Here is a 16,817-nt window from a genome sequence, read left to right on the forward strand (position 1 = left end):
CAATGAATATAATAAAAAAACGAGTCGAGATAAGGCTGAAATACATTGTTCATCAGATGCATAAATGTTGCTGGGGAGTTGGTCAGCCCAAAACACATCACAAGAAACTCATAACGACTGTAATGGGTCCTGAATGTTGTCTTTAGAATGTCTGAGTCCCGAATCTTTATATGGTGATACCCAGACCTCAAATCAATCTTAGAGAACACCCTTGCTCCCTGAAGGTGGTCATATAGATCATCAACGCGCGGAAAAGGATACTTGTTCTTGATTGTAACTTTGTTCAACTGCCTATAGTCGATGCACATCCGCGTAGTACCATCCTTCTTTTTCACAAATAGAACCGGTGCACACAAGGCAACACACTAGCCCTAATAAATCCCTTATCAAGAAGTTCTTGAAGCTGCTCTTTCAATTCCTTCAACTCAGTTGGTACCATCCAATATAGAGGAATGGAAATAGGCTGAGTGCCCCGCACCAAGTCAATACCAAAGTCAATGTCCCTATCGGGCGACATGCCTGGCAGATCTGCAGGAAATACATCCGGAAAGTCTCGCACCACCGGAATAGAATCAATAGTGTGAGTATCAATACCAACATCCCTCACAAATGTCAAATAAGACAGACAACCCTTCCCAATCATTCGTTGGGCCTTCAAATATGAAATCACTTTGCTGGGAACATAATCTAGAGAGCCTTTCCACTCGATCCTTGGCAACCCTGACATTGCCAATGTCACGGTCTTAGCGTGACAATCCATAATAGCATGACATGGACACAACCAATCCATACCCAAGATCACGTCGAAATCAACCATACTAAGCAATAAGAGATCAACTCTAGTCTTCGATCCCCCAATGGCCACTACACACGACCGATATACACGGTCTACAATAATAGTATCACCCACCGGCGTAGAGACATGAATAGGTGAAACTAACGGCTCATGGGGTAGATCCAAATAACGAGTAAAATATGAGGATACATAGGAATAAGTGGAACAAGGGTCAAATAATACAGAAGCATCCTTGTGGCATATTGAGACAATACTTATGATCACTGCATCTGAAGCAGCGACATCTGGCCTGGCAGGAATAGCATTTTTGATACCCAATTTTGCCCTCACATTTTTCCAAATAGTATATATATTTTTCAAAATGTCATTTTGCGTCATTATTTAATTTACAATATTTATACAAGCATTTTTCATAATTGTCCGCAATTTTTAGAGCTTTAAAATTAATTTTCTTGCATTTAAATTACTTAAATATTTATTAACTACCCTTTTAAATTGTTTGTGATGACTTAATCATCCAAAGTTTGTGATGACTTCATCCTCCAAATCTATCATTTACATCCACATGTGCTCTTAATAATATTTTTTACTTCATTTTATATAATTACATCTGTATTTTAGTTATTTATGTAATTTTACAATAATAGCATGTATTCATGTATAATTGCGTTTTATTACATTATTTATGCCAAAATAGCATTCTATATTTTTATGATGTTAAGTTATTATTTTAATCATTTTATTGCATAAGTAATATTTTTATTATTTATTAATTATTTTTATAATTTATTTTTTGATAAATATCGTGTATTTAAATTACAGTCCATTTTAAAGTCAATTTGGGGCCAAATTTGGCCCAAATCCTTAACCCAATAGCCCCTCAAATGACCCTTTACAAAACCCGATCGGTACCCATCTTCGTGACCCGCCCCATTCAATTTTTTTAATCTTGGTCGTTGATCTCTCAAGATCGATGGCCCTCGGTCATTCCCCCTTTTAATTAGCCCAACCCAGAAACCCTAACCGCATTTCCCTGAGACCGCCTCCCTAAAATCTTCTCTACTCTCTACTCTCAAACCCTAGCTGCCTCACTCAAATCCGATCAAATCATGTATTCTTATTACAATCCTCTTACCTTTTATGGATCATCTCATCGTTTCCTACAAGACTATGGTGTTACATAGTACTCGACTCAATTTTTTCATTTACCAACCTGCAAATCGGGTGACACCGCCTTCAACCTTTGAGATTTAGACGATATTTCCTCTATATGCACTCACTATCAGGCTATATGGTCCGATTCAGTGAGATATTTGACCATCTGTGCTTTCCTTTTGAACTAGGGTTTGCTTGATTCTCTTTTAAATTAATTTTGAATGATTTTGCATGCTTTTATTTCCTTATTTATGTTCGATTAATTATATTTCCTTGTTTAGATGTTGATTTTGGCTACTATATAAACTCCTCCCCAATTTCCCCTTTGGACAGAACTAATCTCACTGCTATTACACTCACTATACTCTTCTCTCACTCGTTCACTTCTTCTGAGACACTTGAATAACTTTTGGATTCATTGAATTCTTGGCCGGCTAAAAACCAAGGTCATAATATTGTTAAAACGACCTCCTCCGGTGCAAGCACTGCTCAGACCCCTTCTCGAGGCTCTTGTGAACTGTGAAGCATCGGAGATTTGGGTTCTCTTTGAATTGCTGCTACCAGTATTCTAAACTCCTCACTCTTTTTGCTCGTTTAACTTTGCTACCTGTTAGTATTTTTGACTCTTACAATGTTAACTATTCTCCTTTCTGTTTGTTTATGACATGTGTGTTCTATGTGCTAATGTTGTTTGAATTTTGTAAGCATGGCTCAGTTGTCTTGTTATTCATGGATCCCTAATACTGTATTTTTTACTTCCATGAAATTGTTTTTATAACCCCCTTGTAATTTCATGTTCTTTATTAGTTGAATTCAATAGGTTTCAGTACATGTAATATGCTTTTAATATTGGAATGGATTCCAACTTTCTTAGGTGCTTCTAGACTAATGTGTGTTCTCTACCTTGTCCTGTATTTCTATATTTGTATTCTAGACCTTGTTGAGTTCTTCTTGCCCAATATGATAGATTTCTGAGGCAGTATTGATTAGCTAAAATATGTTTCCATGCCATTTAAGTTTTATTGTATGTTTGGTTTGTTAATCTAGCTTCCCTTCTGTCTAGGCAATTGATACGAATGGCTATGTGATAGCATCACTGATAAGGATAGAGTTTTGGAAGCTCCAAGAAGGCCATTTACAAGATCTCAAGCTAAAGAATTGCAGACTAAGGTTGTTGGACTTCAATGGCAAATAAAGAAGCTTCTAACTATAATTAGAATTAAAGAGAAGGAAGATTAGGTCACCCAAATCAACCCTTGAAGTCCACCAAATGGGCTCAAAATGAGCTTAAAAGAGGTCCAAAAGGAGGTGTTACAAAGGGAGACCAATTGGAGTCCAAACTAGTTGTTTTAAGGCCCAAATCTGCCCCAAAGGGTCTTGGCCAACCCCACCTAATTTTAATGACTTTTCTTACTCTTTAGCAATCACTCTACCTAATTGTAATGACTTTGTATGCCTTAGCAACCACCCTACCTAATTTTAAGGACTTTTATGCCTTAGTACTCCTATAAATAGGGAGTTCTTCTCATTCATAAGACACTACATTATTGATTAAGTATATCATACTTTGAGAGTTCTTTTGAACCTTTGTTACTTGTGCTTTGAGATTTATCTTTCAACCTTTACTAGTTCATAGTTCAAGGTAGTAAGATTACTTCTCTTTTATGATATCTTTGATTCCTTTGTGGTATTCTTAGAAGGCAATTAATACTAGTTATTAATTGTTGTTTCAAGTTACTCGTAAAGCGGTCAAGATCTGAATCTATTGTTTTGTTTTGCTTTTTAAGTAAAGGTGTTTGATTTCTTCCATAAATCAAGAAGTTGTTACTTTGATCTTGTCAAGTCTATAGAACTTGCGTTCTTGGAAGTTCTTGGAATTCTTTCCTTGAATTTTCCCATATCCTTTATTTTCATCTCTTTAATTCTAGTTGTTCAATTCCTTGTTATTATTGCTTCCACATTTACTTCTCAAATTCTTACTCTGTGGATTCCCGACCTAGTTGTTATCACTATGCTTTCCTGTCTCATTCCCTTTAAGTGTTGTATATTCTCATGAGTTAGGACACTGTTGAGGTTTACGGTAAATCATGCCATTAGTTTGTTGCTATGTTGTTTATGGTCATCTTCATGTGAAATTGCATATCCCTCTCACTATAATTATTTTGAATGAGGTTCACTTGCTTAAAGTCTTTTCTTACCCATTTTGGTTAATGTCTTGTGCTAAACTTGATTTCTGGGAAATTAGCATGTGTGTGTGTTTGTCTTGTTCACTCAATAGACTTGCGTCTTCAGCCTTTTTAATGTGTAACTATGTTCAATATGTTATACTCTTTCCTTTGTTGAATGATTGTTCAATATGGTGTTAGTTTTTCTATGTCAAACTTGCTATGCCAAAGTTGTCTACCCAGTTGGTATGCTCAAGCCCTCTTGTTTAACCAATCTTGTTCCCTTAGCTTCTAAGAATGATGATCACTGCTAATAGATTTTAGGATTGCCAATTGGTTGCCATATATGGTTTCTCCCTTCTAATTCTGGTAGAAGTTTGTGTATGGCCCTAAGTGTGTAGTTGATACACTCTTACAGTTGAGATATGATGGGTTCTGTGTCTACTATTCATGTGCAAGCGAAAGCTTGCTGAAGGCCAGGTGTTACTGGGTTATTTCTCTTTGGGACTACTCTATTTATTGGGCCTGTAGTTTTTCAATATGTAATATTCGCACATATATTCTGTGACGACCCAAAGGGTTATCACCGTAATTCTTCCTAGTTCCGTACTTCTGAGGCCCTGAAAACCTCGCTTTTAGTTGCCTCGATTTGCGTGTGCAGTTCGGGCGCGTAGCCGGAAAGTTTTTATGTTAGAATATGCAAATTTTGTGAAATATTCGATGAATTTTGATATTAATATGCATAATATTGACTTCGGTCAACATTTTGGGTAAAACGGACCCGGACCTGTGATTCGACGGTCCCGGAGGGTCCGTAGAAAAATATGGGACTTGAGCGTGTACCCGAAATCAAATTCCGAGGTCCCAAGCCCGAGAAATGAATTTTTGTGTGAAATTGTTTTCTGAAATTAATTAAGGAAAATGAAGAAGAAAATTGATCAGAAAACTATAGTATCGGGCTCGTATTTTGGTTCCGACGCCCGGTACGAGTCTTAAATATGTTTTAAGCACAATCTGTAAAGTTTGGATAAAAACGGACGTCATATGACGTGTTTCGGACTTAAAATGGGGAATTTGAGTTTTTATGAAAGTTGAAAGAAAATCATGTATTTTGAGGCTTGATCCTATATATATGATGTTATTTTGGCGATTTGATCGCACGAGTAAGTCCGTAAGGTATTTTCGAGATCATATGAATGTTTGGTTTGGAGCCCCTAGGGCTCGGGTGAGTTTTGAGTAGGGCCCGAGAGATCTTAGACTTAGAAAAATATACAGGTTCAGATGTTGCAGGCCCAGCGCGGCCACGGCCATTTCCGCGCGGTTCGCGCTGGCAGCCACGTGGCCGCGGTACTTTTCTGTGCGGTCCGCGTGGTGGGGTTCAGAGGGTCGACCAGCGCTGCCGCGCATCAAATCAGTGCAGTCTGCGCTGGGTGGGTTCAGAGAGAGCCCACTTCTCCCCTACCTCGGCGCGGCCGCGGCCATTTCTATGCGGTCTGCGCCAGCCCCCAGCAAAATGTATAAATTCGGGATTTTCAGTCATTTTTTCCACTTTTCAAAAACCCAAAACCTAAGAGGCGATTTTCCAAACAACGTTTCTTCTTCAAAATGATTGGTAAGTGATTTCTAACTCATTTTCTTCACTTTTTAACATCTTTTAACATGATTTCAACTTCAAAACAAAGATTTTCATGGAGGAAATTGGGTGTTTTGGGTAGAACCTAGGTTTTCTACAAATTGAGAAGTTGGACCTCAATTTGGGGTCCGATTTCAAAACAAAGCATATATTTGGATTCGTGGGAGAATAGGTAACCGGGTTTTGGTCCGAACCTCGAGTTTCGACCACGTGAGTTCGGGGGTGTTTTTGACCATTTTGGGAAAAACCTTGAAAAATCTATTTTTCATGCATTGGGGATGATTCATTTAGTAATTATTAATGTGATTAAGTAACTTATGACTAGATTCGAGCGGATTGGTGGTGGAATCAAGAGGTAAAGCTATACTAGAAGCGTGAGTTGAGTTTGGAGCATTCGAGGTAAGTGTTTGTTCTAACTTTGGCTTGAGGGAATAGGATTAGGATGTTATTTTCTACTTGCTAATGTGGAGTACGATGTATAGGCATGGTGACGGTTATCTATGCACTGGAGTCTAGCATGACCGTGAGTCTTAATTGCTTTTAATTTGAAAAACGTGACACAATCTCCTTGTTTATTCGATGAGTTTCGTATAATGTGAACGGTTGAGGTAAAATTGTGATTGGTGTACTTTTGGAGCGTTAGCTCGAACATGAATGGTGTTAGTTGAGGAAGAAGGGATTTAAAAAGAGAATGTGTTGTGATTACTCCCTTGCCGGAATGTGTAGACCGATATATATACTCTCCCTTGCCGGGATATTTTGGGCTGTTAGTTGTACCATTGTCGGGTTAGAGTGATATGTTGTTGATTTCCCCTAATGGGACTCTCCTTACAAAATCAGATGGTTCGAGTTATATTATGGGATCGTGTGGCACGTCGTCCACTTATATATGATATTATTGGATCGTGTGGCACGCCGTCCACTTATATATGATATTATGGGATCATGTGGCACGCCGTCCACTTATATATGAACATTGGGATCGTGTGGCACACCATCCACTTATATATGATATTATGGGATCGTGTGGCACGCCGTCCACTTATATATGATATTATGGGATCGTGTGGCACACCGTCCACTTATATATGAACATTGGGATCATGTGGCACGTCGTCCACTTATAAATGATATTATGGGATCGTGTGGCACGTCGTCCACTTATATATGAAAATTGGGATCGTGTGGCACGCCGTCCACTTACAAATGATATTATGGGATCGTGTGGCATGCCATCCACTATATATATATATATATATATATATATATATATCATGGGAACCGGAGTGTTTTCTGTTTATTTCTGATATTTCATTTTTATCTGTTACTCCCCGATGGCATGTCCCCTCCTAGCTTTACTTTGTATTATCTTGTTATTTTCTTCTTGCACTTGTATATATATCTATACAGGTTAATTGTGGTAGGTCATGTCTAGCCTCGTCACTACTTCGTCGGGGTTAGGCCATGCACTTACCAACACATGGGGTCGGTTGTGCTGATGCTACACTCTATGCATTTTTGTGCACAGATCAGGGAACAGCTTACGGACCACAGCAGTAGGACTTCTAGGAGCTATCTTTAGTCCAGGGACTCTCGAGGTAGCCTAGCTGGCGTTCGCAGGCCGAAGCCCCTTTCCATGTTTTCGTTTGTTCATCTTGTATTAGACAAACATAATGTATTCCCTTTCAAACATTGTTTGTAGTATTCTGTAGTAGTCCGTGAGCTAGTGACACCAGACCTTGGGTAGTGATGTGTATTAAACTTCCGCACTTTTGGTTTTCAGTTGCTTTAGATTTAAAGTCTTCCGCTTAAATTTTGTCTCGTTTATTTTATTGTTTGAAAGAAAGCAGGAAAGGTGTTTTAAATATTTGGCTTGCCTAGCTTCGATAGTAGGCGCCATCACGACTCCCGATGGTGGGAAATCCGGGTCGTGACATATTCATTATCTTGGGTCTGTAATAATTGTGAATAAAAACAGATGGGAAAATTAGTAAAAAGAAAAGGGGGGATATGGTACTCTAATTCTCACATAGATGGGTAGAAAGCATGCCTATAGGATCTATGTGGTCTACTTGCTATTTGCTCTACATGTTATTAACTTCATATGTAGAAAGCCTGCCTATAGGAGTCACAAGCTCACACATCACTTACTTGCCAACATATGCTATTTTGAGTGTTTGTTGTACTTGTTTCCATTACTGTGCACTCTTACATGACATGTTTATAGGGCACAACAATGCAATTTTACTTACCTAGGTGCCATGCCTATAGGACTTCGGATGATTAATCTATCAATTGCTTCAATTATTCAGTGTACTGCTCATCTCGATTCTATGCCTATAGGATAAAAAATCAACCAACTGCTCCATATCGTTTGTGTTGTTTAGATAGCATGCATATAGAGATAAAACTATAAAATCGATTGCCACCTATTAGATATAAAATCAGTGTTGGTAATTCATGGTTCTGGGGTCGTTTGATTGCCTTTTTACGCTAGCAATCTAGAAATTATCCCTATAGATTTGTAACCTGCAAAACCGGTACATTTCTAAGAAATCGAAATCACTTAGAAATCATGTCAATAGAACTTATAATAATTTAATTTGTCCATACGTTGGCCTAAAAATGCAAAATTACCTGTTTAATATTGGAATCATGTAGAGATCATGCCAATAGGGCGAAAGGGCTCTGAGTCTCAAGTTCGAAATGTTCTATTGCTTAATCTGAAAATCAGTCTGCATGCTTCTTTGTTTATATGCGGAGGCTAACATGAGCCACTCTTTGCTAATATGTGTAGTCCTATTTGTTTTTGAATGCACGATTAGTTTTATCATTTTTGAGCAGCCTAATTAAGTCTAGAACCACCCAAATAGAGGTCCAAAGCCTCCTGGATCACAGGCATGGGGCAGGTAGTGCACGCATAGGACACGACTCAGAATTGAGTTAGAATGCTTTAGGTAAACAACTTCAACATAGTAATCAGGTAGCAATATCAACCACCTCATCGAACATAGCACCGGATACTCTCCCCCGAGTCATATGCAACCGCAACTGATAGGTGAGGCCATCAATAAACCTCATAATCCTCTCCCTATCAGTGGGAACCAACCAAACTGCACGACGAGCCAACTCAGAAAACCTCATCTCGTACCGGGTCAGAGACATGTCATCCTAACGTAGCTGCTCAAACTGTCTGTGTAGCTCTTTCTTGCGAGACTGTGGCACGAACTTCTCCAAGAAGAGGATGGAGAACTCATGCCATGTAAGTGGTGCTGCACCGACCGGCATGTGCCTCTCATAAGCCACCCACCATCCGAAGGCAACCCTAGTAAACTGAAAAGTATTGAATGAGACCCCACTGGTCTCCAGAATACCTGCCGTGTAAAGAATCCACTAGCACCTATCCAAGAAGTCCTGGGCATCCTCAAACTCAGCCCCACTGAATGATAGAGGCTGGAGCCTCCCAAACCTCTCTAGTCTCCTCTGCTTGTTATCGATCATAACGGGGCCCACCTGAGCTTGAGCAACTGCAACCGATTGGGTTGGTAGTAACCCCAGTGTCTAAAGTCCTTACATCACCTATCCTGGCGTACGAATGACAGGAGTCTGAGTACCTTCACTGAACTAAGAAGTGGTTGTGACAGCCGAAACTGAGACTGCCTGAGCAAGGCTAGTGTACACAGTCAAAATCTGAGCCAAAGCCTCCTGGAGGCGTGGAATCACAATGGGCACAGCTAGTGCCTGAGTTGGCCCCACTGGCTCAACCATATCTGGTACCTGCTCCTGATCTGGAGAAACTGGTGGATCTGCAAGCGCTGCTCTAGCTGCTTTACGAGCTGTACCTCAGCCCCTACTGCGACCCGGCCTCTCGTGGCCCTGGCCGGTGGTGCTGGTGGTTGTCTGTCTTGACCGGTATAAAGTGTCCTCACCATCTGTGAAAGAATAGAATAACAGAAGTTTAGTTCCTGGAATCAACAAATCCGCACGATAAGAATACAAGAGTGTGAAGTTTTCCTAAGGGTTCGGCAACCTCTCAAAGATAAGTACAGATGTCTTTGTACCGATCCGCAAGACTCTACTAAACCTTCTCATGACTCGTGAGACCTATGTAACCTAGGATCTGATACCAACTTGTCACGACCCAAAACTTAATCTATCGTGATGGTGCCTAATGTGGTACTAGGCAAGTCGACATTTTAATGTTTCCAACACTTTTAAATGGAAAATGTACTAAAACAGGTTTAACTAATTAAAACTATCATAAACTGGATAAAAGACCATAACTAAATACGGAAAATCCCCAAAACCTGGGTGTCACCGAGTACATGAGCATCTATATATAATGACATAGTTTGGTACATTGTTTGGAAAGTAGGGCTAAATACATAACACTGAAAGATAGGGAAAATGAGGGTCAAGGTCTGCGGATACTCAAATAGCTACCTTGATGATCTCCGAATAGATAAGACTCCTCGATCACCAACCGACGTGTCCGAAAATGCCTGGATTTTCACACGACGTGCAGGGTGTAGTGTGAGTACAACCAACTCAATAATTATCGTAAATAAACAAGGCAAGGTAAAAGAAGCTTAATTTGTTTAGCTCACTAGTTAAATCACTGCAATTCTATCATTTTTTATTAACACAACATAAAATTCAAAGCTAGCTCATAAGGCTTCGTGAGACAAATATCCGTGTGTGCATGTGCATTGGTTCTCAAATACCCTGCTCAACAATATTATAGCATGTAGAGGAAAGAAACACGTAAATCAAATACATGATCAAGAAAATATGAGTTCCACATAATGCACAGACAACTCACGTGATAATAATATAATATGCACGGATAACTCATGTGCGACACGAACAACTCACGTGTCAATAATATCAATATATGGATCCGCATGGATAACTCACGTGTTGCACGGGTAACTCACGTGTTGCATGGATAACTCACGTGCCATTAGCATAATCCACCCAACATAGCCGCAAGCCCAGTCCAAAATATCATACATAAGCAATAAAGCAAGTATACAGGTATATCATGAATGAAATAAGATTCTCCTATCTTTGGACCAGTGTAAATAGCATGCTAAAGTGTAAGCATGTGCAAAGCGTGCTAGCGTAGCCAAATTCGACAATTTCAATGAGAGACATTTGTCAAGTTCGTTTAGGGATTACACCTCAAAGTAGACTCATCATGGCTCAACTAGATCACATAAACTATTGCCACATGTTAGACATCGAAGCTCGAAGCTTAACGGTCATTTTTGGGCTTATAGGAGCTTGAGCACAAGCCAAACATGAATATAATCTTGGTTCCTGCACATGGGATCATCCCCACGCATGTGCGCACCCAAAAGCACGTGGCAATCATAATAATTTAGGCAACTGGTGCCTCAATCGAGTTTAAATACGATACTTACCTAAAGCAACTCGAATCACTTCGCTAGCAAGCCCTTGCCTTGCGAATCGGCCTCCGAACGCCTAGAATCTAGCCATAAATAATTCGATACAATCAACACAACCTAAAGGAAATAATTCCATAACAAAATACTTAATCTTTAATCAAAAGTCAAAAAGTTAACTCAAAAGTCAATCTCCGAGCCCACATCTCGAAATCCGATAAAAGTCACAAAATCCGAATACACTTCAACCACGAGTCCACCCATACCAACCGCTGCCTCCTCAGACTTACGTGATCGCGTCCCTCTTCACGCGGTCGCGAAGAACAACGCGCGAACTCAGCTGTTGCTTCACTTCTTCTACACGAACGCGGCCCTTCCCATGCGTTCCCGATGCTCAAACTCTTCCAGCTTACGCGATTGCATGCCCCACTGGCGATCACATAGAACAAATTCCCAGCTGCCCCAATTAGCCTATGTGATCGCGTACAAGGAAACCAGATACATACACTAGAAAGACTTCGGCACATCCCCAAGTCCAAAAATTGATCCGTTAACCACCCGAAACTCACATGAGGCCCTCGGGTCGTCAACCAAATATACCAACAAGTCCTAAAACACAATAAGTACTTAGTCGATCCTTCAAATCACATCAAACAATGCTAAAATCACAAATCTCACATCAATTCAAGCCTAATGAACTTTTGAACTTCTAACTTCTACATTCGATGCTGAAACCTATCAAATCACGACCAATTGACCTTAAATTTTGAACACAAGTCAAAAATGACACCACAGACCTACTCTTATTCCCGGAACCCCAATCTGAGCCGATAACCATAAAGTCCGTTCTCAGTCAAACTTCTAAATTTCCAACTTTCGCCATTTCAAGCTTAAATCAACTATGGACCTCCAAATCACTATCCAGATACACTCCTAAGTCCAAAATTACCCAACGTAGCTAACGGAACTATCAAAATTTTATTCTGAAGTCATTGACGCATAAGTCAATATCTAGTCAACCTTTTCAACTTAAGCTTCCAACCTTGAGACTAAGTGTCGCAACTCATTCTAAAACCTCTCCGGACCCAAATCAACTACACCGTCAAGTCACATAGCAGCTATAGAGAATAAAATGAGTAGTAAATGGGGGAACAGGGCTACAACTCTCAAAACGACCAGCCGGGTTGTTACAATTAATTTTGTTCCTGTTGTCCAAAACATGTTTCATTGAAGTAATTAGCTTCTTATAAGACGCATTACCCCAAGGATAATTAGCACAAGCCTGATTGTCTTCAACAATAGTTGTATCTTCTTCCAACACAATTGATTCATGTTTTCTTCCAAATAAAATAGACTCCACAATAAGAATTTTCATAAGCTTCACAACATCTTCATCACTCTCGCATACGTGTTTGAAATTCACATCATCCTGATCAATTTCATTATGTATCATATACTCTCAAATGTCCTTCAACGGACACCCTTGGACTTCTCAAGATAACGCTTCAGAATCTTACTATCTCGTTTAATGGGGTTTTCAATATTATGTGTTGTGATCCTCAAACCGCTTATAATGTGAAAGTCTTCAAGGTTGAACGACACTTCACGCCCAAAAATCTTGAAACTACGGGAATCTCGGCCATTGGTGAATACGCAAGAAAGGTCAAACAACGAACCAACTTCATGTTGCAATGAAAATTCTCCATAGCCATGATATACCAAAATGTGCCATTATTCGACTTCTCCCATTATACAGGTGTCAAAAAAGTTGAAGTTAAACGCTTCAAATCGTGGTTCCCCATCCAGTAAGCATGGGCATTAAACTAATCTCCAAATTCATAATATATCCCCTAGTTTTGTAGGTACTGCAACAAGCATTGAAGGAGCTTTATGTGTTCTAGGTGCTTTAGGTACATTAGGATCTTTAGGTGCTTTGGATTTTTTAGGTGTCATATATTGAAAAAAACCATAACATGACTCAAATTTCCTTTGAGATATAAAAAGTTAACAGGTGGGAAAAATAACTTCAGAACATTATGGCATAAGTTATGTTATAAAGTCTTATAACTTCAAACCAAAGTACAGAACATTTTGGCCTAAGTTATGACCAAATTAAAGAACGATTAAAAAAATTCAGAACATTTTGGACCAAGTTATAGTTTAAAGCCTTCTAACTTCAGATTTTAATAGCATAACTTTATACCTAAGTTATGCTTAAAGTATTATAAATTTCAGACTTTAATAACATCATCTACTTGAGTCTTATTTTTTTGAAAATTTCAACATCTCCAAAAATCATTGAGAAGTATATAGCATTTTCATCAAAAACACAAACACAATTTTAAAAAACCTAAAATCACTAATCGTAAAAGTAAAAACTACAAAACTGATGCACTAATCAAAGTAAGACCTAGAAAACTATTTTACCATAAATAAAAAAGGAAATGATTCAACTAAGATTACTATCAACAATCAAAAAAATATAAATTAAATCATAAAACTACTCGTAAATGAAAACCCCATACACAGTTAAAACTCGTTAAAAATCACTGAACAAAATCAACCATTAAAATCGTACCTGTGATTATACTTCATGTTGTTGGAGAAGAAACAATTACAAAAATAATTAGAAAAGCAAATGGCAAAACACGTTTGATTTCAGAGAGAAACAATCAAAACCGCAAGGGTAGAGAAGGAAAGAGACAGAGATAGAGTAAATATACAATATATTTGGAGAGAAAGTAGTCTTTCATTGGAGAAGAGCAAAGTCGATTTTTTAAAAGCGGTGCAATTTTTTGGATAATTGGACTGCTTTGATTGGGACAGGTTTCTGTAGCCCAACAATAGTAAAGGGCGGTGGCCCATGGCCCAAAAGACACCTAATAACATGTATATTTTCGAGAAAATGGCGTGTAGTAGCCACTAAATAAGGGTATATTTAATTTTTATCCACTATTTAAAATGCTTATCAAAAATAGCCACTACTAAGGGGGAAAAGACACAATTACCCTTTCTCTATTTCTTGTATAATCCCAAAATCGACGAAAACCCTTATTTCATTCGTTCAGAGTTCTGCGCTTCTTCATCTTCCTCGTATGCAAACTGCAATCTCAGTTAAACTTCTGCTCCTTCATCATCTCCGTCATCTTCCATCATCTTCATCTTCATCTTCTCCGTCATCTTCTGTCTTCATCTTCTCCGTCATCTTCTCCGTCATCTTCGTTTTTCTTTATTTGTAAGTTGGTTCAATGCCGTGTGAAGTATGTGTGAAATTTCAAAAATTAGCATTATATGTTGATTCAGTGTAGTATATTTTGTGTGATTCTGTTTTTGATAAATTTTTAGTGTGTGAAATTTGAAATGTGTTTGTGGTTGATTCAATATATTTGATTATGTAGGTATATTTCATAAAAATAGTCGTAGAAATTCATAAGCTTACTGATTATGAATTTTCAGTTAACTGTGTTCATTAAATGTAAAGAAGAAACGACATTAAATTTTGTAGTTGGAATTCAAAGTTAAGGACTGATTGTCCTTAACTTTTGCACATGAAACTTGAAGTTAAGGACAAAGTGTCCTTAACTTTGGATGTTGAAAGTATATGTTAAGGACTGTATTTCCTTAACCTATGCACTTACAATTTAAAGTTAAGGACTGATTGTCCTTAACTTTTGCACATGAAACTTGAAGTTAAGGACTAAGTGTCCTTAACTTTGGATGTTGAAAGTATAAGTTAAGGACTGTATTTCCTTAACCTTTGCATTTACAATTTAAAGTTAAGGACTTATTGTCCTTAACTTTTGCACATGAAACTTGAAGTTAAGGACTAAGTGTCCTTAACTTTGGAAGTTGAAAGTATAAGTTAAGGACTGTATTTCTTTAACGTTTGCACTTAAAATTTAAAGTTAAGGATTGTATTTGCTTAACTTTTAAACTTGAAATTTTAAGTTAAGTCCTAATCTTTGTTTGTTTTTCCTTCTTTTCTAGTGTTATAATGGAAGGCGATCATTTTTTTGATTTTGACGATTGGCGTAATTTTCTGGTATATTGGAAAGGAGATTTTCAATATAAGGAAACAATTAAAAGTTTTCTGTCGAATAGCCAATGGAAGAAATTGAGGGAAAGTATTTTTGGCAACTTCTTCAGATTACAAAGTGTGAAGTTCTCGGGTAAACTTATGCACTGTGTATTGCTTTCTGAAATTGTTAGTAATGAACCTGATTCGATGACCTTCAAGGTATTTGACCGCGATATTAAGTTTACTCGTGATGCATTCCATATTATTACTAGTTTGAAGTCTTATTCGTCGCTTGACATGAAAGGTTTAAATGAGAAAGAGAATAGGCTTTTAAGAGTCTATTTCCCTGGAAAGGACAAAATTGAGTTGGCTGATTTGTATAGTTTTATTTCTAGTCGCCCACATGGTACAACTTCATCATTTGCTGGCAGTGATGATGATGCTTTGAAGTTGGCAACACTCTATTTTGTTGAGTCGGTTTTGATGGGCAAGAGGAAAAATAGGAATGTGTCGGAGCAAATAATGAAAATTGTTGACGATGATGCACTTTGCGCTTCCTTCAATTGGGGCTCTCTTGCTTATGAGACGCTATTAAAATCATTGAAGAGTTGCTTGAAATCAAATGAGAATGATGTTCAGAAGGAGAAAGAGAAAGAAAAAGATATTGATAGCTACACTTTAGTTGGCTTTCCTTTTGCGTTTTGTGTCTGGATTATGGAAGTACTTCCTATTTTCCAAGAGAAACAATTTGTGAACTTCAAAGAAGTTGGTTATCCTCGAATGTTATGTTATTCTGAAATGAAGTCTCCACAATTTGATGCTCTTTGTAGAAAATATTTCCATAATAAAAAAGTAAGTTAATGTAATTACTATCTCTTTTTTTGTTTATTTGTTTTAGTTATGTATACTTATGTTTAGTTTTTCTTATATAATAGGTGTTTAAGTTGATTGAGGTGTCACCCTTTATTCCCATGGAAGAAGAAGAAGATACAAAGCCTCTTTGTGTGGAGGAGCCAGTTTCACAAGATCGAGGCTCAAGGTCTTCTTCCACACAATTTGATGAAGGCGTACTTAAGGAAATTGTTAGAGTATGTGTTTCTGCCTTTGAATAGTATTAGTTTTTTATTTGATTATTTCTTGCTTACGAACACCTTTTTTTATATATTATGTTTTTTGATTCAGAGATTATTAGAGAGTTTTAAGAAGGATTTGCAAGCAGAAGTTACCAGAGTTAATCAAAAAATTGTTGTATCAGAAAAAACGATTAAGAACGAAATCAAGGTAATTTCAGTTAGTCCAACTTTAGGATTTTGTGTCCTTAAATTTTGAACTTGGAATTGAAAGATAAGGACTTCTTGTCCTCAACTTTTGAACTTTGAAATGAAACTTAAGGACATCATGTCCTTAAGTTTTGAACTTGGAATTCAAAGTTAAGGACTTCTTGTCCTTAACTTTTGAACTTGGAGTTCAAACTTAAGGATTGCATTTCCTTAAGTTTTGAACTTTAAGTTCAAACTTAAGGACTGTCTGTCCTTAAGTTTTAAACATGTCCTTCTCTTTGTAACTTAGTTGCTTTCTCAGGATTTAAAGAAAACTCTAGGATCAAAGCTTGATACTTTGATGAACATGTTTGGGAAAGCTG

At 37.9% G+C, this 16,817-nt stretch overlaps 1 protein-coding gene across 1 annotated transcript; it reads right to left on the reverse strand.

Moving 5' to 3' along the window:
• Positions 1–331: 331 nt before the first annotated feature.
• LOC138877982 (uncharacterized) lies at positions 332–1,174 on the reverse strand. Its single transcript, XM_070157633.1, has one exon. The coding sequence runs from the start codon at positions 1,172–1,174 to the stop codon at positions 332–334; it is 843 nt and encodes a 280-aa protein (XP_070013734.1).
• Between the last annotated feature and the right edge of the window lie 15,643 nt (positions 1,175–16,817).

This window comes from Nicotiana sylvestris, chromosome 9, assembly GCF_000393655.2.
Source record: "Nicotiana sylvestris chromosome 9, ASM39365v2, whole genome shotgun sequence".
NCBI lineage: Eukaryota > Viridiplantae > Streptophyta > Magnoliopsida > Solanales > Solanaceae > Nicotiana > Nicotiana sylvestris.

Excerpts from the sequence above, each read along its gene's own strand:
- LOC138877982 (XM_070157633.1), bottom strand. The coding sequence starts at position 1,174 with ATGACGCAAAATGACATTTTGAAAAATATATATACTATTTGGAAAAAT.